Source organism: Harpia harpyja, chromosome 5 (assembly GCF_026419915.1).
Source record: "Harpia harpyja isolate bHarHar1 chromosome 5, bHarHar1 primary haplotype, whole genome shotgun sequence".
NCBI lineage: Eukaryota > Metazoa > Chordata > Aves > Accipitriformes > Accipitridae > Harpia > Harpia harpyja.
This window is the reverse complement of record NC_068944.1, coordinates 32,924,804-32,948,766: the sequence shown is the minus strand read 5'-3', so window position 1 is coordinate 32,948,766 and position 23,963 is coordinate 32,924,804. Positions and strand designations below refer to the sequence as shown.

The following is a 23,963-nucleotide window of genomic DNA, read 5'->3' as shown; positions in this document are numbered from 1 at the left end:
TATAGGTAAGCCTTCAGCAAAGAGGGAAACTACGATTATCTGCATGTTTCTGCATTGCTGGGGCAGTGAAGGAAGGGAGTGGGGACATGGGCTGAAGGCTCTGAATTTTCAGGGCAACTCATGTTGAAAACCAAAATTGTCATAATTTCATAATAAAAAGAGCTTGCTTTAGAATTTGTTTTTTATTTTCCCACTCCCCTGCTGGATAGTTTAGCAGACACAAGCCAGAAGAGCTGGTGACTGGAAGCATAGTTGAGCACTTGCTCATTAAAAGAATTAACCCTACCACCCTTCCACATATCACCATCCTGCCAACTCCCATGGGAAGCTGCCCAACAAGACCATCACTCTCACTGCCTGCAGCTTCTCCCAAGATTTCAACACCTTTCTGTACATTCATCCTTGACCTAAAGTGCCCAGTATGGAAACACTCCTCCAATCTTATCTTCCCTTCTCCTTCCCCACTTAGAAAAGCCTGGTCAGCCAACACTTTCTTCACAAGAAGATGAAGAAAACCTGTGAGTTTGACTATTTGCAAGAACACACTCAAATACGCTAGAAGAGGTACTGCTGAGAACAAAACATCTAAGTTTTTAGATTTTAAATGTGGGGGACTGAGAAAATGGGACTTAGACTGGTGGAGGAAACTGGTAGTTAAAGGTCACTGATAACTGGGAGGAAAAAAAAAGAGTAATTAAGATATTGTCAAAGATATAAAGACTGGTATATAAAGACTGTTTCCATTTGATAGTTTTCAGTGCTGAACATGAAGTGACAATTGGTTTACAGACACTGTAACTTACATTTTAGCAAAGACCATCAATTCAGATCAGTCTAGAAGCTGAAATCAGCTCAGCATTTCCAAATAGAAATAGAAAGGAAAAACTGTTACTGGTAAATGGCACCACATGAATAATAATAGAGATTTTTTTTCACTCTTCTGCCATAAGGTACACATGATAATTATCACAAAAATGTCTAGAAACCTTCATCAGGTTCATGCCCCATCAGACTAGGCACATGAGATATGCAGCAGTTTGCTTAGACTGCTCACATGCTTTAGCAAATTTTAACAGATGAATGAAACAAATCAGGGCCGGGAGAACAATAGGCCATGTAAATAATCTACAGAAATCAGTGTTAATTTTTTCTGCTGTCTCTTATCTTTATTAATGTTGTAGTGTGTATAGATGGCTTTCCTAACCACACCAACAAGGTCTCTGATTCCAGTATCTCCTTAAAGCTCCCCCTTCTTCAGCATCCATTTCATTTGTACATCTGCAGGCCAAGACAACCATCTCCTTTTTTTTAAGCAGGCAACATGACTATTTCTGAGATCTGAAATATACTAACATAATACATATATAGAAAGAGAAAAGATGCATCAAGCTCTTTTGCAAAGGGGCCAAGAGAAGGGAGTTTTCTGGCAATTACTCAGCATAAGGAGTAAGGTATATGGTGAATAGATTAGATAAAATTAGCAGTTGTCAACCCAGTACTGCCTGATGACAGAAATTGCAGCTTTATCTCTCTCCTGTCCATGCCTCCCACATATCATTTGCCTCATTAGGATGCTATGGACAGAACACACAAGAAAAAGACCACCCTCAAGCCATCAGAAAAAGCCATCAAAAAAATCAGGGAAAAACTCCTGCCAGATTTGGTCAAAAAGATATTGCTTGGTTGCAGGGCATAACTAGGTACTATCCTACGCTATCGCAGCATTTGAGGAATGGGAAAATCCATGCTGTAACCAGGTGCCCTGTCAGGGTCAAAAATGCTTCCTTACCTCCAAACACATGTTCTTTGTGTGCTGGAAAAACTAGCAAGACACATAAATTAAAGAGAACAGACAACTGACTCAGGGAAAGGATTGGTCAGTCAAGATCTGGCTATGTTAAATTTGGCTGTATTAAATTAGATGTCACAGAAGCATGGACTTTGAGAAAACACTAAAAACACCTTTGCCAAATGTTTGGAGGAGAAAGACATTGCTTTTTCATCTACACGGTCCTGTAATACAGTGTCTGATACACCGATCTATGCTCACAATATCCAAAGCTAGCAACACGATGCTGATTGTCCCAGCCATCTTTGTGGGAAAACTCTGTTGGATAAAACTGCTTTTCCCAATTCTCCACATTCCTCCAGCTAAGTTCTTGCACAGAGGTTTTAGTTTCAGTCACAAGAGCATGAGGAACAAATGAGAAAGGACCCTGAATGGCAGAACAGTCAATTCAAACAAGCCCAAGGGCCAGCACGTGATGACACCACATAGGTCATTTCCACATACATAATAAAAAACACTTATGAAGCATTTAGGAGAATAGTAAATATGAACAAAAATGTTTTCTATCAGATCACAATGAACAAAAGTCTCAGGCAGATTTACCGAATGGTGCAAAACATTCCAGCGCAATTTTTCTGGTTTGCATTAAAAGGAAGAGTGTGAGCACATCAAAGTTTGACTTTGCCTGAGTAAGAAATTATTCTTCTGGCCTTCAAAAGACTAGCTGACTTTGAAACTGGAATGAATTGAGCCTTGACCCGCATTTGTAAAGGTAATAGGGAGCCAAATCACAGAACATGCTCTGTGGGGAAGTCTAGATACTGCTGATACAAGTTTTCCCACCTGTATTTTGAGGGTACAGCTGTAGGCACTGAACACACATAGCTCATGAGCTGTGCTTCCACAGTCTCACAGGGCTTTCAAAAGCTTGTCACATTCTTTTCAAGTGGATCATTTAAGGGTGGTGTACCTAAATGGATGGGTGGAGGAAATTTATCTGAACTGGAGATTAGTAGAAGTGATTCAATTTTGGGAGATAACCTGACTTTTTGTCTTGGTAAGACTGCAATTCAACCATGTGAGTTGACACTGGCATCTGGGGCTACTCAGCAGTTTCACATACAGATACGGTTGTGCAGATGAAAAAGAATAGCATTATAAAGCTTTATGTGAACCATAAAGGTATAATTCTGACATGATGATGGCTGATGTAATCAACGTTTTCATGAAGAGGCTAGGCTTAACAAGGCAAACTAAAGCTTTTTACAATGAACTTCTTGAATTCCCCTCAACTTGAAGAGTTCATCACTGACAATTGGTGGGACCGTGACAAAGATAAGAGGAATGGGAATTCAGGCTTAGATCATTTTACAATGGCTCAAGAATCTTCTCTAGTCTCTGTAAGACACGGTGCAAGTAGAGGCAAAAGACCTGGGAAGAAGAGGAATAGCAATGATGGTCTTCAGTGCAATCTACCTTCCTCAGGAGAAGAAAACTTGAGAGGGAAGCCAGTCCTGAAACTTTCCATTCCAAAGCTTTAACTATTAAAATGACTAAATTAGCTATGAGAAAGCAATAAGCTCATTCCACACCTTCTACAGAAATGCAAAGCAGAGGATAAGACAAAATTTCCTACTTCTTTAGGCACCTCTGCTGTTGCCTGGACAAGTGGAGCTGTCAGAATTGTTTGGGGAACACTGACTGACCAGGAAAGGAAAGTGTTGTATTGAGGCAAATACCAGAGGCCACTGTGCTTGTCAAACTTGAGCTCTAAAACCCACATTTCTTCTGCCTTCCTCATTCTCTGTTTTGCAGTTGCTCTTGTTATTTATTTTTAAATACCGTTCTGACTAACTATCTCCCAGAAGCAGAGGGGAAAAAAAAGAAAAAGCAAGAACTGGGAGAAACCAGAGAAGGATAGCTGAGCCATCAATTCCTCTGGGCCAAACCCTTAGGTCCAATTCATCCTGTGCTACTGCCAGCCACTTACATCATTCATAGCAAAAAATTTAGCAGTCCAAACTGGTGTGTTCAAGCCTTGTAGGAATACTGCTTATTCCCAACTCATCCCAAAATCTAAACAGAAAATACTTTTTGTATCTGCATAGCTGCAAAGCATTATTTAAAAATAATAGCTTTTAAACAAGTAATACGGCATTTAAAGAGGCAAATCTCATTATTTGCTACACTAAAAGTTTTTACACAAAATGCTCTTGAATCCTGGAAAATTAGTTCATTAAAAAGGTGCATGCTGTTCTAATATATATCCTATGTCAGCACAAACAGCCTTCATGTAAACACACAGGCATGAGTACCATGAGTAACAACTCTGTTTCCATCAGAAGCCCTTTATCCTGCGTAAGAGATCTGCACGCTAATAGATGTCCTAGGCTAATGCTAACTAGCTACAGCTGGCTCCCAGCTATAAAAAGCATTAATGAAAACATAAATACTAACTTCTCCACTTCCCTCAGCCCGTACGTCAAGGCTGCGCAAAGGCATCACTTTCCAAGTGGTCTGTGTGAATGAACTTGCTGCTCTGAACCAGCTTGCTCTGGTTCTCCAAAGTTTGTTTACCGAACAGCGTGTGCAGAGACACACTGAGCATGGGGGACGCAGGGGGAGAGACAAACCACGTGGCCGCCCGGCTCGCCCAGAAAATCCTCCTACAACCCGGAGCCCTGGGCTTTTAGTGACGGCTCGGATAAAGGAAGGAAATATCTCTTAACCAAGGGACTGACCTATGGGCGTAAAAATGTCAGTCCGCACTGAAGCTGAACACGGCCTGATTCTTACAATGTATTACTGTGTTTTGCTGCAATATTACTTTGCTTTGCCCTACTGCTGTTATGAGTTCAGTTACAATAAATAACGCGTGCAGCGACATACACGGAAGAGAGAAACGACACTTTACACTTCAGAGTTCTGCGCGCTCTCAAAACTTACTACAGGATTTAGATTTTTATTGTGCCAAATATAAAACAAAGTTGCAGAAAAAAGAGAGAGACTCAGATTTATCCAATACATACACAGAAAAGGAAAAAACAGCTATTTCTACTCAGTGGAAAAAAGGATGCATGCAACTCCAGGGTTGCAAATTCAGACCAAAACATCAGGATACTGAAGTGCTACAACACTCAGCAATTTTTATTCAACCGTGCTGCTCACACACACATTCTTCATTATTCTTTAACTATTGGACTGTTCAGCTGCTATTTTAAAACAGTTTCATCCTGAAAGCAGTTACTTTGTCACTGTTTGCTTCTATGTATTTCAGCAGGTGACCTCAGACAGAGACAAACCCTTCAGGTCTTTGCTGTCCTTGCTATCCACTCCGCTAGCCTAATCGCAATTCCGCCTATTCCCATGTTTGCTGGTTCCTAAGAACTCTCACAACAGTACTGCCTGTTTTCAGATTTATTTTCCATTTCAAAATACTGGATGTGTGTGTTAAAAACTCAGTTTCTGAAGTCCAACCAATAAGTAAGAATCATACCTAGCTTTTTTCCTTTTTCATTTTTATAATGGAAATCCATTTGTACACGAGGCTGAACAGGAAATTTTGGGTTATTCACCCAAAAAGCTTAGAAACACTCAAAAGTACATTTATAAAAAGCTTATCTTATTTCCAAATATCATGATTCTTCATTCTCATGATTTTGTTCAGTGCACGACTTTTTAATTTCCTCTGATTTGCACTACCCAAACAGCAACTGCAACCAGGTGGGTCACCCTCAAATCCAGCTTCTACGTATTTAACGGGGATCACACGAAGGTTAGAATAGAATCTATTTGTCTATGCAGGAGTTTCCTAAATCTAACATACAGATGTTATCCCGCATGATGCAACCTTTTGCAAGCATTTAAAAATAAATTATCCAATTGCAGTTTGTTGATATCCTGAAGTGACAACCTCTAAATCAGACATGGCACCTCTTTTTCCTTTGAGTTCTCCCCCTTCTCCTCGGTGTGTATAACCTGATTTCCAACTAATTTCTTACAAATCCACAACCTTAGCAGAGTCCCTCCCCACTTACACTGTTGAAGTGCAAACAGTCTGAGAGCCATTGATTTTCCTGATTGTTGAGGCATCTACTTCAAATGCCTGTTTTCTCAGGATGTTATTGCTACAATTCTCCCCCAAACCCTGGTAGTCCAAATATGGATGATGGCTCAGATACACAGAAGCACCAAGGTATAGATGAGCTCCTACCACAGATATTTTTAAACGTGACTAAACAGCCCAGGCTGCAGCAAGAAAGTTTTGGCAGTTTTCAGCTTCCTTGCAAAGGAAATACGCGCTTACAATTAAACAGAAATAAAGATATTAAAAACACTTTTGCAAAGATTAGGCACTGAATGTTTTTGCTAACAAGCTCTTCCACTTCCCATTTACATTAAGTTACTATGGTCAGTGAATTTATAGCTCTATACTGAAGATGTGACGTAACTACTTGTTCCAATCAAATTAATTTCCTTGCACATTTTTCCTCACGTCAAACAGAATTTACAAATTTTGGCATTTGTTTAGAGGCAGGGGAAAATGCATGATCCCATCATTAAAGGACAAAGACAAGAACATCTGTAGCCGTCATGACTAGATCATATTTGAGTTCAATAGTGAGGAAAGTTGCTGCTTCAGAGAGGAAATCCATAACAGGAACTACATAGGCTCAAGGGAAATTAATAGGCAGACAGAAAGGTAACTCACACAGAATGGTATTTTAATATGCTATGACTGCTCTCATATTCCTCATATGAGGACCTCAGCTCCACACATTACTTCCTTCTCCCACGACCTACCACACACTCCCACACCTGGGACTCTACTTCCATGATCCCAACTACATTTCCCACCTCTGTGAAGCTGGGCCTCCAGTGCAATCTGTTATTCCACCTCACTAATGGTGCGTTCTTTGCAGTTCCCCTGTTCACTCACTCAGAAACAGAAGTGAACATCTCCTTGCTGGTGGAGTTCCTGCAGCACGTGCTGAATCGGGACCATGGCTGCACAGCTGTGGAAGGGACCGCACCCCACCTGCCAGGCAGGCACTCCTAAGTATGTGGCTGCCCTTGGTCTAGAATAGTTGGGAAACTACTGAGAAACATGGAATAATTTTATACTTTTATAATAATTTCCTTAAAGCCATCTTCCAAGGTCAGGATGATGACGCTGTACAAGAGAAGACAAGATGAGATCATGCAGTGACAGCACAAGTTCCAAGTGTCAAATTGCAGCACAAATGCATGGAAAGTGGAAACACTGTAGAGACTTCACTGCATCTTGCACTGGGACTTCGCTCCTACCTGCTATCTACATTCATGTGTACGTGAAAGACAGCGGACAACAATTTCCTGGGCAGAGGACCCAGCACAAAGCCAGGGAGAGCCTGCCTGCTGCTTTCACTTCCATCTTGCCTCCTTCCTTCCACTGCTGCAGACACAAGGAAAGCTACTCGAGTAGTCAATACCCTCACCCCACTCTCTGGTGGCCATATGAAATCAGCTTTCAGAGGTAGCCCTTGCACCTCTAGTTGCACAGATCAGTAAGTGCCTCTGAGCTGGAGTAAGCAGCTGCACAAAGATATTTACAGTTGGCTGGTGGTAACTGCCTGATGGCTCAGATTAGCACCTCCAGAAGAGCAGGATCTGGAGCTGCTTCTGTGAGATCCTTCTCAATGACTGGCGTATCACCAAAAGTAAGAGTGCCAGAGTTGGGAAACCACTGATACAGAGAAACAATTTTTAAAATATGTATATAAAAACCTGTTATCGTGGATATTGAATGAAACACAGCCCACAATACAAACATGACCAGAAATTATACTCTGCAACTTCATGATGTCATTTTCGGTCCATTTAAATGTGAAACCTCTCTAAAATATATTTTGCATTCAGTCCTAGCCTTAAGCACTTGTAAAGCAAGTTGTCCAGAGGAGCTCACACTGCAGCCAAACACTGGCCTCAAATCAAGTACCTAAATTCAGTGACTTACGAAACCATTTTGAACATATATCAGGCAGTATGTATCAGGTTAATCATTTCCTTTTTTCTTACTGTAGGACTAAAATTACAGAAATAACTAAATCTCTCTTAACTACCATTCCACTCGAGTCCTTATAGCGTGAAGTGTAATACACAGTAAGTTCATCCCAGGCCTTTCCTCATCACTTTTCTCATTTGAGGAGTATGATGTTCTCCAAAGCTTGTGAAGCCCTCTTTAGCCAAAGAGGGGGTTGAGGCATTAACTGAAGTGAGTTTGAGGATTTCAGTGTGCCCATAATTTTAAAACCACATAGGACAGTGTATTCCTGACTCTATACTCTTTGGGACAAAAGACCTCCTTCTTCCCAAAAGAGTAAGAGTATCTTTGTAACACCTTTCCAAGGAGTATTGATTTGTTATATCCAAACAGAAGCTTTTACAAAGCTGATGACAAAAAGTTATTTCTAAGAATCTTCCTTTTTGGAAACCTGCTATTGTATTAAATCTATGCTGATGTTTCTTTGCACATCTGCTGATCTATGCAGATACTTAAGGCTACGCATACACAGAGTGTTTACCTGCCCAAGTTGCATAGAAATTACGTGCAATATTTGGGTGGTTAAACTTCTCTCCCAACTGTTAGTTAGCTCAGCATATGTCCATCTAGGCATTTATAACATTTATCACTGCTCATGGTCCTTGCCTTCTGTACCACAGTAGCAGGAAAACAAATCCCAGAGACACAATTTGGCTTTTACCAAAGTTTCAGAGAGCTCCAGCATGACTTTAATATTTCTTCCAGGTCAGGACTGAGGTCATGTAGTCAGTGAAAGGTGGAGGTGTAAAACACACATGGAGGATTTCTGCTTTCAGTTCTGTCAATCACATAACTTTCAGAGATACAAAAATTCAACGGGAAGAAAGGTCGAAACCAAGGGAAAGATTCCATACCTTTTACGTAGGCCATCTTAGAATATTTCTTGACAAATAACAGGTGCTGGAAAATTACTATTCCTGGTTTAAACCAGAAAATGTACAACAGCACATACCTTGCTTGTGGCTCTAGGGCTGGAAACTTACCTTTTCAAATTGTTCACTTTCTACTCCCTAGACTGGTCTCCACTATAAGATAACATACGGGGACCACGTTGCTCTTCCCATTCCCCCCATTTACATATTCCCTTGAAAACAATCGTGTGGATACAGCCATAAAACAGAAAGCAGTGGGAAATGAGGTTTTCAGGTGCAATAAAGCTTCCCCAGCTTTCTAAAGCCCTGTATGCAATCATCAGATGTGGGAGGTGTGAAAAGGTATGCTTACAAGGTAAGTGGTGGTGAATACACAACTCTACATAATGATGCTTCCATACCATTTATCTCTCTCTCTCTGTTATTTACATATCTCTGCAATTTCTCTATCATGGGGAATGCATCGGTAAGTAGAGCTACTCCTCCTTCTTGACCAACAACAGGCTTGGGGGGGTGGGGGGTGGGGAGGGTGACTATCTTCTGTGAACATATGGGCACTTTACTGATCAGTCTAAGCACTTGAGTATATGGAGGAAATACAAGCTAGCAACCAGCGTCTCCTTTTTGCTAGATGCATACAGGAGTCTGCACACACAGTGCTGGCCACCTCACAGTTGGTTTCTGTTCCTGCCCATTTGCTTCCCAAAGAGACTGCATCCCTGTCATACTTGTGGTCTACGCTGGCTACTGTCTTCTTGAGACTCTTTTCTATATCAGCAGCTTTTACCACTGCCCTGACATATTTTAGAACAATGGCAAATTGTTTAATCACCTATTCCTGGTGCAGGGCCGAAAAACGGTGGTGTATGTTGAGGGGTCCTTTTTTTTCTTTGTACAGAGTATATCAGATAACAGTGCTTTCACCTTGCCCTTGGACAGAATAAGATAATGTAAATATTTAGCACTGAAAAATAAACGGTAATGTCAAATGAACAAATTGTTATACTACAGTGGCACTGGAAGAAGCCCAAGTTCCATCTATCCGTCTGCAGCATCAGCAGCAAGGAAAACAGACTTTCAGGGCTATCTGGGCAACAGCATAGGGAAGCTACAGTGTTAAATATATAATAAAATTTAACGTCTCAGCTGGACAATGTGATACCAAAGCTGTTTTTCCAACAGCCTTTTGTCCTTACACTCTGTTTTGGTGGCTCCAGTTTGAGAATTACAAATAGAGCAGGGTGGAGGCAAAAAGGAATAATCCAAGTGTCAGGGAGTCTTAACTGTGAAGAAAAAAAAAGAACAAAAAAAGAGAGACTTCAAAGCAGAAACAGGTTACTAGACCTTGAACCACAGCTGTTAGGAGAACTATTACAAGTCTGTCGAGTAGCAATTAGACTACTTTGCAAGAATATTAAAAGCACGTATCTTCACTTCTGAGAAGTATCTGAAAAGGGGAAATCAGAGAAAACTTCTAGCTTACGGAGTACTCTCTTCTGCACTTCAGTTACCTATTTCCTGTTTATTTCCCACTTGAAAAATCACATCCCAGAAACATAATGTAATATTTAAAAACTTGCATTTATGACCATTCCATTTAAAATGTTTTGTTGAAAAAACACAAAAAATAAATGGAATGCTGTAAACAGATTTAAGTCAGCCACAAAAAGCATTCTGACAGATGTTAGCATCTGTGAACATGGATCTTTCATGACAGTCCTTTCCAATCTGGGCTCTTTTCAAATAAGATGACCTCCAGGGTTTTTTTGTTGTTGTTGTTGTTTATTTCAATATGCTTTATAAAATTTAATCTAGGTTTTCCGTACCAGAAGGGTGACTTTTCAATATATTAGTCCACCTACTTGGAATGCTAGTTGCAGCACCTGACACTCAACTTTTACTTGTGCATGCTGCCAGACAGGTTAACCCATTGACTAGATTTGTGTTAAGATAAACAGCAAAGATCATTAGATGAAGAAAAAGAGGAGAAAAGGAAATCCAACTTTGAAATGAATTAGTTTTACAGGATTACCACTTGCCAATAAAACTGTTCTACACAGAATCACGTAGGAACAAACTACTCAGAAACTTGCAACAACTTGCTAGAGCATAATGAATCCCAGCAACTGACTATCATGTTTCTGGGGGCCTGCTCAGAAAGAGAAATGTGACTTTCCCCACACTTCTATTTCTTCCAGCCACTCAAACAAATCCTCGGCTCTTACAAATATTTTGCTCCCCAAGGGTCCTGCTTGCATGGTAGCAGGCCTTTCCCTGCTCTAAGATCTGGCAAATGGAAAACAAAATAAAGAGCAAAACCGAAAGAACTATTGATGACTAGTGCATAGACGTAGATCACATTATTTTTTAAAGTAAGTACAGTCTTTCTTTTGTTCTTGGAATAATAGTTACAGCAGGCTAGAGTGCTAACATTCAGGTAGGAAGTAGGTCAAAATATATGCCAAGAGAAGCGAATGGAAAATTTCTCTAGTCACCCACAAAGATTTTAAAATGTGGATTCACAGCTATGGCTGGCATTGTTTTATATTAGCAGTGGTTAGCTTTTCCTCCTTAATAGACAACACCCTTTTCAGTCCAGCCTCCTCACCCAGATCTTTTGAGCAGTCTGACCAGTTTAACTGCCTAATAGTCCTAAAAATACATCTATTTCAGTTTCACCAACTACCACACAGCCAGCCCTGTCCTTTAAGTCATAAAACTGACCAGCTCTATTTTTTACTGAACTCACGTGGCCCGCTCAAAACAAACAGATACTGGCAAGAGCAAAATCCAAATTATACACTGTTTTATCCCAGGAACACAAAGTACAAGGCCGACGCAGTGAGTCAGACACCTCAGCGCCAGTGAGCTCAGGTTGACAGGAGTCTCTTTGGGATCCTCGTATGTACAAGCCACGCCTTTGTCAAAAAGAGTCAAAATAATCGGGTTTAGACAAACATGTGTTGTGTCATTAGCAAAAGTATCTCTCTCATCAGAGGGGAAAAGGCAGGAAAAAGTATGCCAGGAATGCTGGAAATGGGCAGACAGTCACAGCAAGTCATATTTTCTTCTTTTTTTTTCCCCCCATGAAACTCCTTCAGCACGAAAAGTCCATTTGTGAGAGCAGTTAATTACAGGGGGGAAAGGCAAATAATTCAACAATAATGCAGGGCACGTGGGACCAATTTATGTAGGACAGAAGCCAGAGAACTTGTCAGTCTCTGTAATGATTTCTCAGCGTCCTCTGAAAATGCTTTAGATACTTCAGCTAAACAGACTTAAACCCGTCAGACGTATCCATTTGCCTATCAGTAAAGGCCGTATTCTATATGTCTGTATTTATGAACAATAAAAGCTAGATGCATATAGGCATTAGTGTAACTTCTATGCTTTACTGGTGTTAATTCTAACCAGTTAAACGAATCCATTTCCTTACAATGAAAATAGAGGTTTCTCCCACAGTTTGCCAGTCTCCTCCTAGAAACTGGATGCCTTGAACAAAATGCATCACTTCCCCTGCTCCACATTTAATTTCATGCCTCTTTTCAGCATACTGTGTTTTTTATGCTTCCCTGTGGCAACAACATCTAGGTTATTGTGGACTGCTACAAAAGATACACAATAAAACAGCCTATCTAAAATACAAATCAATTAACTATTCATCTACCTTGATATCTAATTAGCAACCTTTGTTTATGAAACAATGAATTATCTAACTCATCTTGCCTTATAAAATACAAACTTTCATGGCAGTTTTACTTTACAAAAAGAAGTTTGCAAGGAAAAAAAGAGGGTATTTTAATTACAAAAGAATGAACCATCAGTTGGTTCAAAGGACTGCCAGAGGGCGTTGGACCCTTTTGCTCACTATCAGGTGACAGACACAGACATTTTTGATAGAGGAGAAAAGTCTCATGTGGATGCTTATCAGCCATGGAAATAGCAGCTGATAAAGCAGTATGAAGTGTTTTCCATTCCTCGGTCTTTAAAAGAAGTGTTCCTTCTCTTCTTTGCAAAAGAGAAAGGGAGTTGATTTTTCTCCTCAGGATCCAAAAGACAGTCTGATAGCTGCGAACAACAGCAACCAAGCTCTTTTCTGAGCTGGGACATCTATAAAATTTGAGGAACTTCCCAGAGGCCAGTTTAACAACTGCACGTGAGAATACCCAGCTACAGCACGTACTCAGAAGCAACGGACTCTCATTTTTTTATTTTATTTCTATTTCAAGTTTGACATAAGAAGTGCAATCTGAGATTTCTGTTTTCTTTCACCCCATTCCTGTGAAGGGTGTGGGCTCAGGCAGGTTAACTACCTCAAATTGTGTGATTGCAAGTTAAGTATACTTTTGGTTAAAATTGGAAATGAAATATGGAGATGGTATTACCATTTGAACTCTGCTAGAACTGATGTTGTTAAAAATCAGCTTGAATAACAGACTGTCAGCTGCCCTGACCTTTGATAAAATGTAGCCCTCTGGAAGAAAATCTACATGGAGGAATACTGTCCTCAAAATCACATATTGATTTGGGGCTGGTAAAGTACTTTTCCTCTCACTTTTTAAAAAAATATGTATTATAGCAAGAATGAATTAAATATAAAGCAATGAGTTCACACAACAAGATGTACCAAATACTTTTTTAAAAATAATGCAATCTAAGGTCAATATAACTATTATATGTAAAGAAGCTTTTAAAAAATACTGGGAACAAGGCTGTTGATAATTACTTTCCTGTGGGTGATAACTGAGCTTGCATTTTAGGAAAGAACAATCTTCCTAAATTCCTTCTGGAGGAATTTTATTGATCAATGAGTGCCGTAAATTATCCAGTGGCTTACAGGGTAGCAAGAATTGGGAGAATTCCAGTATTTCAAAACCTCAGGAAGAAGGACCTGTGAGCATGCTACTACTAACCAGCAGGGTGGCTTAGAGGAACTCAAATTCTTCAAACCTTTGAAGAATCCCTTCAAAGCCTATTGCAAATTACATCTGGAGAGTTCTCAATGGGACCTTTTAAACTAATTGCACATCTCCATTCAGGTCCTAAACTCTGCAGGAAGAGAGATCTCCTAATGTCCTGAAACGCTGAACGTAGAAGCTTTATATAAGCTCTGCCACTGTAACTCACTTTAATAATCTTCCTGTGTGAAAACAAAATCGAATGTATCTTACCTTTCAAAATTTTAAGCCAGCATGAACCAAAAGTTAGTGCAAAACCAAAGGAAGTAAACTGAATAATAGACACAGTGATCTCAGACCCAGAGTTGCTGAGAAAGACTTTGAAATCAGTCTTTGGTCTCAAACCTTGAGGATCATAAAAGGAGAAGGAAAGGATTCAACAGTTCAGTACTGGTCATAAGGGAAAATTGTGTCTGGCACATCTTTTGTACTTAAGAAAACAAGGTCCCATTCTTGATTCCCTACACCAAAACCAGACCAGTATTAGGATGCAAAGACTAAAACAGAAGAGGCTAAAACCACTGGTCTAAAGCTGTATGCTCTATCAGTTTTGCGTATAAGATTTCTACATTGGTGTTAATGTTTTGACACCAGATCACCTTTTACTGCAGAGAAGCTGAACTGCTGTGACCTCTAGATTTCCAGAAGTCAACAGGAGCTTTTTCCAGTGGCTTCATAATGGAAGTTTGCATGTGTACACCTATGTTTCTCTAATGGCACCTGTGCAAAATCCCCATTTTAGAAAAGCCTTTCGTTTCTCCATGTCTCTATGTATTTCTCTTTTGTTTCAAAAGACCACTCTATAAGCATAACTTAGTAGCAGAGCATACTGGAGACTGAAATAGGTAAGTGGGAAGTAACAGTTATTCTGTGAAACTCAAGGAACAGTATAAGATGTTGATGATCATCACTGGTTTTAAATTAACCTCCCATTAATTTGTTTTAAATCTTCCTGTCATCTGCTGATGACATGAACTATAGACAGATCCTTCCCTCCTCTAGGCAGGACTACTTGTGTGTCACGCTATACCTATTAAAAAACTACACCACTTCCATCAAGAGCCCAGCGCCTTGCTGAGCGTGCTTATTCCCTGCGAGCTGACAACTAAGAATGACATTTCCAAACTCCCTCCTCTTCAGTTTCTCATATATCACAACCTCAACAGGAAAATTCCCATGCATCCTATTACTCACCTAACATTTGGTGGATCTGAATTTATGATGGGTATTGCAGAAAGAGGCTTGTTTCCTTGGAAATGGCTTCTGTAACCTTCTCTTGCAGGCAAACAGTACACCCTTTGGATAACGACTCGTACTTCTGCTTCTCTCCATCCCACTGCTCCCTGGCTTTCCACCATTTCAAGCAGAGAATCATTAACAGCACTCCGTGCTAAGGGATGCTGTTTTGAATCACAGTTGTTATGGATTTGCGGAGCACAAGCAACCTGGTGAAGGAAAACCCATTAATAGAAACATTTCAGGGGACCTGGAAACTATCTAGTGCTAGAGAGTAAAACTTCAGCAGGAAAAATCACTGCAAAAAGTGCAAAATCCGTTTCAAAATACTTACTGCACCTAAACTAACTTACAGACTAATAGCCAGTATTTATTGTGGATTTTTAACGAACTCTCAAGAGAATTAAGCACACAGTGCTCTCCTGTATTTAACTGGTGCTCTGGATTGAGCTAACTCAATCCATGAGAGATGAGGGTGACACCAGCAGGAAAACAGAACTGATACTAGTATTTATGATTCTTCCCCTTGAACTGAGTTTCATTTTTAGTTCTTTGATGTTCTGTTCCTTCCTCTTCTAAAAAGGGGGTAAAATCCATCTTGAATGCTTCTGGACTTTCAGATTAGGCTGAAAATAACAGGCGTCTAGTTTTATAGAACAGTAAGTTAGTCCTCAGACTTACACATTTCAATGTAAAATGTTTCAGTGTAAAAGAATTAGATGATTAATGAAAAGTATAAAACTTTAGAAGTACAAACCTTAATTTATTCTTTTGCTACTTCCAAAACATATTTTGTGCATAAAATCTTCCAAACTTTTGAAATAAATTTTATGAATAAAATTATGCTACATTTTGCCTTAATCTAAACAAGTAATTTCATAGAATCATAGAATGGGTTGGGTTGGAAGGGACATTAAAGATAATTTCGTTCATAATCTATATATATAGGCTCCTTCCCAGCATGAGCCAAATTTCTATTTTCACAATGAAACCTGTTTATATAAAAAGCTGGGTGCCAAGAAAGGTTTTCAGAGTATTACAGACTGTGCCATAAGCATTATCGACCAGTAGAAAAGGAGAATTTGCAGTATTTAAAAGAAAACTGTGGTATGACACTACCCTTTGTCTACAAAGCGGTTGCAATAAAACTTGTCTACTGAGATTTAAATGAAGTGGTTTTGTTGTTAGGAACCATGAGGGGAAAAGTGAATTGTTCTGTTTTTTTAATACCACAGTAGAAGCTTTTTACAAGGTAGAGTTGAAGCAAGAAAGGAGATTAGGATTTGATTTATGTAACTTTTTCATTCCCAGACCTGTAATGGGAATTATTTATAAGACAAATACAAATGTTGACACTCAGTGTTGTTCATCAAACTTGTAGGGTCAAGCTTCTCAAATATTAAGAATGATTTGGGGTGGCCAATATAAAGCCTTTACAAGAGCCTTACTTTCAGAAAGTGCTGGCACAGACTATCAGAAAACCAGATCCCTTAAAATATCTCAGCTTGTATAACAACAGCTAGAGACATGCAGAGTCAGTTGTCATTTTAATATAAACAAAGTCAAAATAGGAAAGAAAACAAATTGAAGGGGCAGGAAAGGGGGGTGGTGTTACCAACTGATGCTTTAAAGAAAGCATAGGATCGATTAGGAAATGAGTTAAGAAATAGGAGTGGGAAAAGGGAATATTTCTTTGAAATAATAAGTTGGGTGAGTTAGCAGAAAACGGATTTTCTTTCAAATACAGCTTAGCTATTCAGCTATAAAGAATAAGAGAAAAATCAATGAAAAAACAAGCTACAATTACTATTTAGCACAGTAGTGAGACTTCAGCAAAATAACCTCACAGCAGTTCAGCATTTGGATGGGCCAAAAGCCTCCACTAAGAAAATATTATTAAAATAAACACTGCATATAATTCAGCCTTGGTCAAATGAAAGAGGAAACTGAACAGGTCAGTAATTTAGAATTTTTTTGTTGTTGTTATGATTCCCGAACATCTGCTCACCAACTACTTACCAAGTGCTAAACTGTGAACCAAATGGACCTTACCTGATTATCTGAAGATTCCTGGCGTAACTCATCAAGGTCATCTAGACTGAATGTCTGTGCCAAAGATGTAATATTCTTCCTAATAAGCATCTTTGTAAGACCGTATGTCTTCTCTCTTGTTTCTGAATGCTCACTGAGTAGCACCTTCTGACTAAAATATGTATGCATGATAACAGGAACATCTGCATTTCTGAGAAGCAGTTTTTGCCTGGAAAAAAGTAATTTAAGTGGCATCAGGTCCATTACAAGTTAAACTACCAATAAGCACTATTTTAAAAAGTGTGTTGTATTTCTCTCCCCCTTTTTCTATAGTTACCACTGAAACGCTCAAAAGGTGTATTATCCAAATTGCAAACAACCCACCCCATAGATATATTCAGCTTGGATCAGCCCTGTTAGCTCAGGCATAGCTCTGGGTGAGTGGAGCTCCACTGCATCCAGGGACAAATTACACCTGGAAGCCGGCTGAGCTGATGAGCCCCAGGAACCCCATCTGGTTTCACATAAATGCTACTTGGTGTCTCTGCGTTGTCAGCGCAGAACCAAGAGCACCAGGAATCCCTGCATACAGTTACTGAGGTAAAAGCCATGAAAGAAGGATTATTAACCCTGCTCTGTGTTAATTCAGAGCGATGGCTCTGCTAGACCAAGCCTGGCCCTTGCAGACCAGGACAGCCCTCTGGTGAGTGCTTCCCACCAACCCGAATTCATTCTCACTGCAGCCAGCAGCAAGTAGTATTCTTCCACTTTCTCCTTTCTTTTTCTAAAAGCAAAGTCTTATGGTTTTTCCTATGATATGCTGTATATTATTCTACCTGTGTGTTTGCTGCTGTCATAAATGTGCTCTCCAAGACCCAGTTTTGGTTTCTAGTGCCAATGTAAATTCCCAAACAGCTTCACATGCAGCAATTTCTCACCTAGCAGGTTAAGGTAACAGTTGCAGAATCTCTAAACACGTGATAATTTAATGCCAAAGCATGTCTTGATGTTGGGATTTTTTCATATGCTAGTATCATGATCATACATTTAGAAATACGCTTTTTATGCTCACAGGGTACAAATCTAATGAAGTCAGCTAACAAAAACAACCAGTAATCTCATTTTCTAGAGACCATCAAAACAGAAACAAAATTCACTTAGTGACTTTATTGCAGGCTGTTTTTTTCTACTATTAGATTTTTATCGCTTGGGAGTAAAACAAGGCCTCCTGCCTTGGCAGCAAAGCTGAGTTGACCTGAGTTCAGAAGTAACCTCAGGACTTCAGTCTCTAGACTGCTCAACAGTCGTATTACAGAGATGAAGCAAGTTTTCAAATCTATGACACTGTTTGTCAAAATGCAACCATACAAAGTTAAAAAGCAAAACAAAACAAACCACTCAAAAATACTTATTTCTGATATCAGTCCATACAAGATCTTGACCATTGTCTGTTTTATAATAGACTCCTTCATTCTCTAGGGAATGGATAGCTAAATGGAAATTAACGCATTCATATTTTCAAAGGCATAGGAAGAGTTGCAGCAAGTTACTAAATATAATCCCTGTTTTTTATAATTAGGAAAATAATGCAACGGGAAGATGATCTCTGCCATTTAGAAAAAAGTATACATCTAAAACTAAGCTTGCAACTTAAAACTATGAATCATACACTAAATTATAAAAAAGATGTATTACTTCTATCTGCGAACACTCGCAAAGTTATGATTTGAAATAGAAAATTAATGAAAAGTTACAGCATAAAACTAAGCACTGAACTTCACTACAATGCCTTACTGCCATCTGTGAGCTCTTCAGATCTAAGCGAGCAGTAGTCATCCCCAAGGTACACCAAGTCCCTTGAATCCAGGTGAATTTGCTAACAAAGGTCCCAGTTAAGAAGAGCATGACAGTAGCTCACAAGGCTGCCAAATGGACATTGCCTGATAATTTTCTGCATTACAGGATTAAAACTGAGGAATTAGCTTCATCAGCAAACCAAGACATCTCTGTTCTTATGAGATTTTTAAACTGTCACTACCCCCTTTTTTCTAAAGAACAAAAATGTATATAAAAGTTTGCTGCAGATCTCAGAACAGTTCGGGCTGTCTTTATATGCAGATGTGGAATGAAAATTTTAGCACCTACTTTCTTGAGACGTCTATGTTCAGACCCAAAGTAAACAGGAAATCTCTCTGAACACGAGACTGTTACGTCACTAATGTCAGAAGAATGTTTGCTTGATCTAAATCATCTCATTCTCTAAAAAAATACTGACGTTAGTAGCAAATCATTTGCAGGAACGCTGAGGTTTATGGTTTTATTTTTATTTTCCTGTGCAGATATGTGGTCAGCTTTTTTTTTTTTAAAGGCAGGTAGGCTTTATTGATACGCAAATTACGTGTTCCATGGGTTTGCTATGCCTATGCATTCCACATGCCTCGAGTACTTTTCTAACCACCAAGAGCTTTCTTGGCTCAGTTTTCATCATATCTTTACACAGGTAATGCATAAATTAATGTCTACTTGGCATTTCCACAAAGCAAAAAAGGGACATATATACACTTTCAGGAGAAGCCCTCCATTTCTTACCTGCAATGAGTTCACTAAAAACACTCTCCTTAAGGAATCATTTGTTTTAGACCTGCATAGGTGTCCACAGACTTAGCAGTAACTCTTCAGCTAGGTCAGAGGAATAATCACAGCAGTCTACTTAAATCTTCCCTATTTCTCAATGGATGGATTCCTCCCAATAGGAAATGAAAAGGACCAGCAATCAATAGAAATAATAACCAATTGAAATGAAAGAAGTAAGAAAAACGTTTGTAATAAGCTCACTATTTTTGTACAGGTTGGTGGCTAAATATAAGTATTTTATATTTATATATACATATAAATATATAATATAGAAAATAATGTATATCATCTATATATAATACATAATAAAGATATATAATATATATTATTCGCAAGTTTTTTTATATATATTCTTCAATACAAATAATATAATTATTAATATAATATTAATTAATTGAATGAAAACTCTATCCTTTTCCAGAAATTCTTCCTAGTATTGCTTAGCTCCAACAAGCTCTGCAGGATGGGAACTTTGATCACGATCATGGCAGAAAACTCTGCATTGCCATTGTATATTGCTCATACCATTCTCTTTGCAACAAAGGCAACCATGTTAGAAACACACACACACACCTTAATTCTTTTTGACTGCTTGAAAGATACAGACTAGGGCAAAGAAAGCCAATCAAGCTGGAACAGTTTGGGAAAAAAAAATCATTTCCCCAAGCAATCCCTGTGGTCCTGAGCTGCATGTGTTGCCCCTGTGCCTGAGACACCATAACTGACCACCTCAACCTCCTGTATCTGCACCAGCTGCAGATTCTCTACAGCCAGAAGTATCCCTACTTCTTCTGTACAATACAGAGTACTCTCTGTAGCATCCTTTTAACAGAGAAAGTGTTAAATGGGCATTTCAAGTCTTCTATGACCTCTCTTAAATTTCTTCTTTCCTATCCGCTTCATTATATTTAAAAGCTTATTTTCAAAGAATGAGAAACATCACCTCATTCAGCAAAGCACACAGAGACAATGGAAAGAAAATAAAGTTCACTACAGACTTAAAAAAAAAAGAACCTCTCGTGTACTCTCTGATTTTCTTCTTGCTCAGCAAAGTATATTTAAATATGGGATTAGTAGTTGACTTCCTTAATAACTGCCTTTAGAGGAAAGGTCATTTGTAATGACCTGAAGTAGAGACTGTGAACATTTTATACTACAGGGCATTTTTTTTTCCTGGTATGTAGACAATCAGCAATTGCTGTAACTGGTCACATGCTGCAGGAACATGAGGCAATAATGTTCTTTTTTTTCTTTTCTAGCAGCAGCTTGCTTCTCTCTCCAAGGACGTGGCTTGCTTTTTCTCTTCCTCCCTCCTGTGATGAAATGGCTATCTGGCAGAGGAGAAGCAGGAGATGTCCTTGCCTACTTCTCTACTAATCATGGTCTATCACCATTCGCAATACGAAACACTGCAGAAACTTACAGCACGGCACGGTGTCAAGTAGCTCAAGTTTCAACTTGAGGCAGGGTCTTAATCCTGCTGCCGAATAGTCGGCAGGTTTGCACTGCAGTCTGCCCCGCACAGCCCATCCACAGGCTCAGCCAGCGAGAAGTTGTGACTCTACGGCAGCAGCTAGCTCACAAACCACACGCTTCCGCTCAGTTCTGCTGACATCAGACAGCGGTGCTGGTTCATGAACTTGAGATGACTCTGGATCACTTTAAATTAGAGAATGTATTTTTTTTGTTTGCTCTCCCTGGGTATTTTATTGGACTTTTTTTCTTTTCTTTTACAAAGTGTAAAATGCCTAGAGCATCTTTTTGAAGAGTACATTGCATTAACTGAACACTCTTAGCATTTCAACGACCTACAACATGCACTGTAGTTATGAAACAGGCTAATTTCAAGTCTCAGAACAATGATTTCTGTGTAAAGAAGATTTAACACCCACCAAGTAGAACAGTAGTAGTACATGCAGGATAAGAGCGTGCCAGAGCCTTACACTGCTGCCCAGAAGCATAACGAATCATCCCCATAGGAACACCACACAGGGCCCATCCCTAACTTCCTAGGAATTGCTTATTTTGTCCAATATGGAGGAAGTTGCTTATGCTGCCTCTCGCTTGGGGTTGAGTCCCATATGCAATGTTTTACCTGTGAAAAATTGTAACAAGTCCAAGAAATGCCTGAGCACCTAAATAATGATAGTAATTAAAAAAAAACCAACAAATTTCCCAGGTCCAGACAGATCTCTGCCCACCTACCACCCAAGGACAATAACTATCTCCCCAATATGTAGCGCAAATCAAAGAGCCATTTGGAACAGATCTACCTTCTGCCATGCCTAGAGATTGCCCAAACACAGAATTTTCATCCATGAGTGAGTAATCTCACCACTCGTATGTGAGAATCCATCAGCGTCATTTACCATCACTTGAACGATCTGTACGAATACTGTGTTTGCGAGCTCACGCTTTCATAATGCAAAACTTCTTCCACTGCCCCAACCTCGAAGATAGAAAACAAAAATCAGCTGGTTATCTCTTTCTTTGAAATTATCTTATTCAAAGCAACAGCTTATTGTGGGACAAGTTCTCAAGGCTGATTGTACTCTTTTCTTCATGAAGAAATAATATTAACCATCTAGACCAATGTCCAGAGTCATATATGTCAAATACACAATTCTAAACTGTCAGGTTTCCAAAGAAATGTAGCTTCAGCACCTCAGAGTAGCAGGTCTGCAGAAGATGTAACAATAAAAAGCTACTCAAACTGTGTCTAAAATGTCTACTTTTAGAATATGATGCATTTTATTTGTGAATAGCTAGATATTTGTTTTGTTCCCCTGCTGGAAAAATATTTTGTCTGAGGACTTATTCCATGAACACAAGACACAAAGAAAAGAATACACACCTATTAAATGTACATATTGTTATAACCCAATCTGTTACCATTTGTCACTCAACCATAAGTAAAAAGCAGACGCTAAGGGAATTAGTAAAACAACACAAGTAATGAAAAAAAATCTTCTCTATTGCAGCACAACTTCTTTCTGCAAAATAACATTGTACTTTGCAACAAAATTACTTGTAAACCTAAGAAATCACCCCAGCAAGAAATTATGGTACACAAAGCCAACATTTTTATCACTGTATCATTTTACTAATTTTGAAGTAATCATATGAACTAACCACTGGCTTGCCATAGTACTGCCTTTTGAAATGTGACACCCTGTAGCATGAAAAAAAGTTGTATGGAAATTTTCACATTTAAGAAGAGCTCTGCTATAAAAAGCTTGTGGTTAACATTATGCACTATTATATCACACACCCAGTGCTCTCACCTCCGCAGGGAGGTGCACCGTGTGTTAACTGAAGAGGATGTACAGGTCTTCTGATGTAGGAAAGCACCGATGGATATCAAAGCAGATCTCATCCACCTCCAGGAAATTACTGTAATACCAGGCTTTACGAAGACTGGAAAGTAGGGAAGTTTCTCAGAGCTCTCCAGCCACTTGCTTCAGCTATGAAAGCACCTGAAATTTCTAGCATTCTGGACCACAATTTATCATGACAAAGCTTGACCTTTGGCACCACCAAACATAAAATTCCACTCACAGGCTACGCTTACATACAAACTGGCATGAAAACAATCTCTGGAGCTCATTTGGGGAATCTCTACTTTTGAGAGAATCTCCTAAAAATCTACTCCAACTGTGATGCTGAGATTTTTTTAATACCTAACACGTCAGGCACAAAACAATTTTTAAAAGATGTAATGTTCTATTATTAAAAAACCTGCACACAATAAAGCATTAAACGAGAAAGTTGCTTTAAAAACAAAACCAAACCAAACCACCCCCCCTGCCCCCCAGTATGAGGGTGTTACAAGTAACTAGGGAGATATAAATATCATGGTTATCTTTTCATAATCAAGATGTTATGAAAGAATTCCAATCTGTGTGTTTACCCCATATATCAACTTGTGTCTGACTAGCCACAAGCTCATTAGTCACACGACTTTTTCTCTCTGCTCACAGTGCTAAACTGCACGTAGGGTTTGAGGTGGCTGAGGGAGGATGGCTGGAGCCACCAGAAAGTCCAGGGATATGTCAGAGGGATTCTGAAAGGAGAGAAAAAAGGGAAGCAAGCAACCTGCAAAGTGACATCATATTAAAACTTGTGGTGAATGTCAGAGATAACAAAAATGGCCATACTGGTGTGAAATCAGAGGCCCATCTGCCCCATACTCTAGCTTGCCGCAGCAAACAGCAGATGTTTGACGAAGACTATGAAAATAAAAGCAAGCACGTAGTGAAAGTTCTCCAGAACACTCTCTAATAACTTCTAAGAACTTTCAGCTTAGGGACTTTCTAAGGCAGAAGTAATATCTTTGTAGTTAACAGTCCTTGGCAGACTTT

At 39.3% G+C, this 23,963-nt stretch overlaps 1 protein-coding gene across 2 annotated transcripts in view; it reads right to left on the bottom strand.

Annotated features, from left to right (window-relative positions):
- The window catches only part of SPIDR (scaffold protein involved in DNA repair), a 201,163-nt gene that overhangs the window by 55,152 nt on the left and 122,048 nt on the right, over positions 1-23,963 (bottom strand). For both annotated transcript variants that reach the window (XM_052786958.1, XM_052786957.1), the window contains exons 9-10: positions 16,990-17,197; positions 14,896-15,146 (exon numbers count right to left, since the gene is read on the bottom strand). In XM_052786958.1, coding sequence (XP_052642918.1) covers positions 14,896-15,146; positions 16,990-17,197 — 459 coding nt within the window. The remainder of the gene's footprint in view (positions 1-14,895; positions 15,147-16,989; positions 17,198-23,963) is intronic.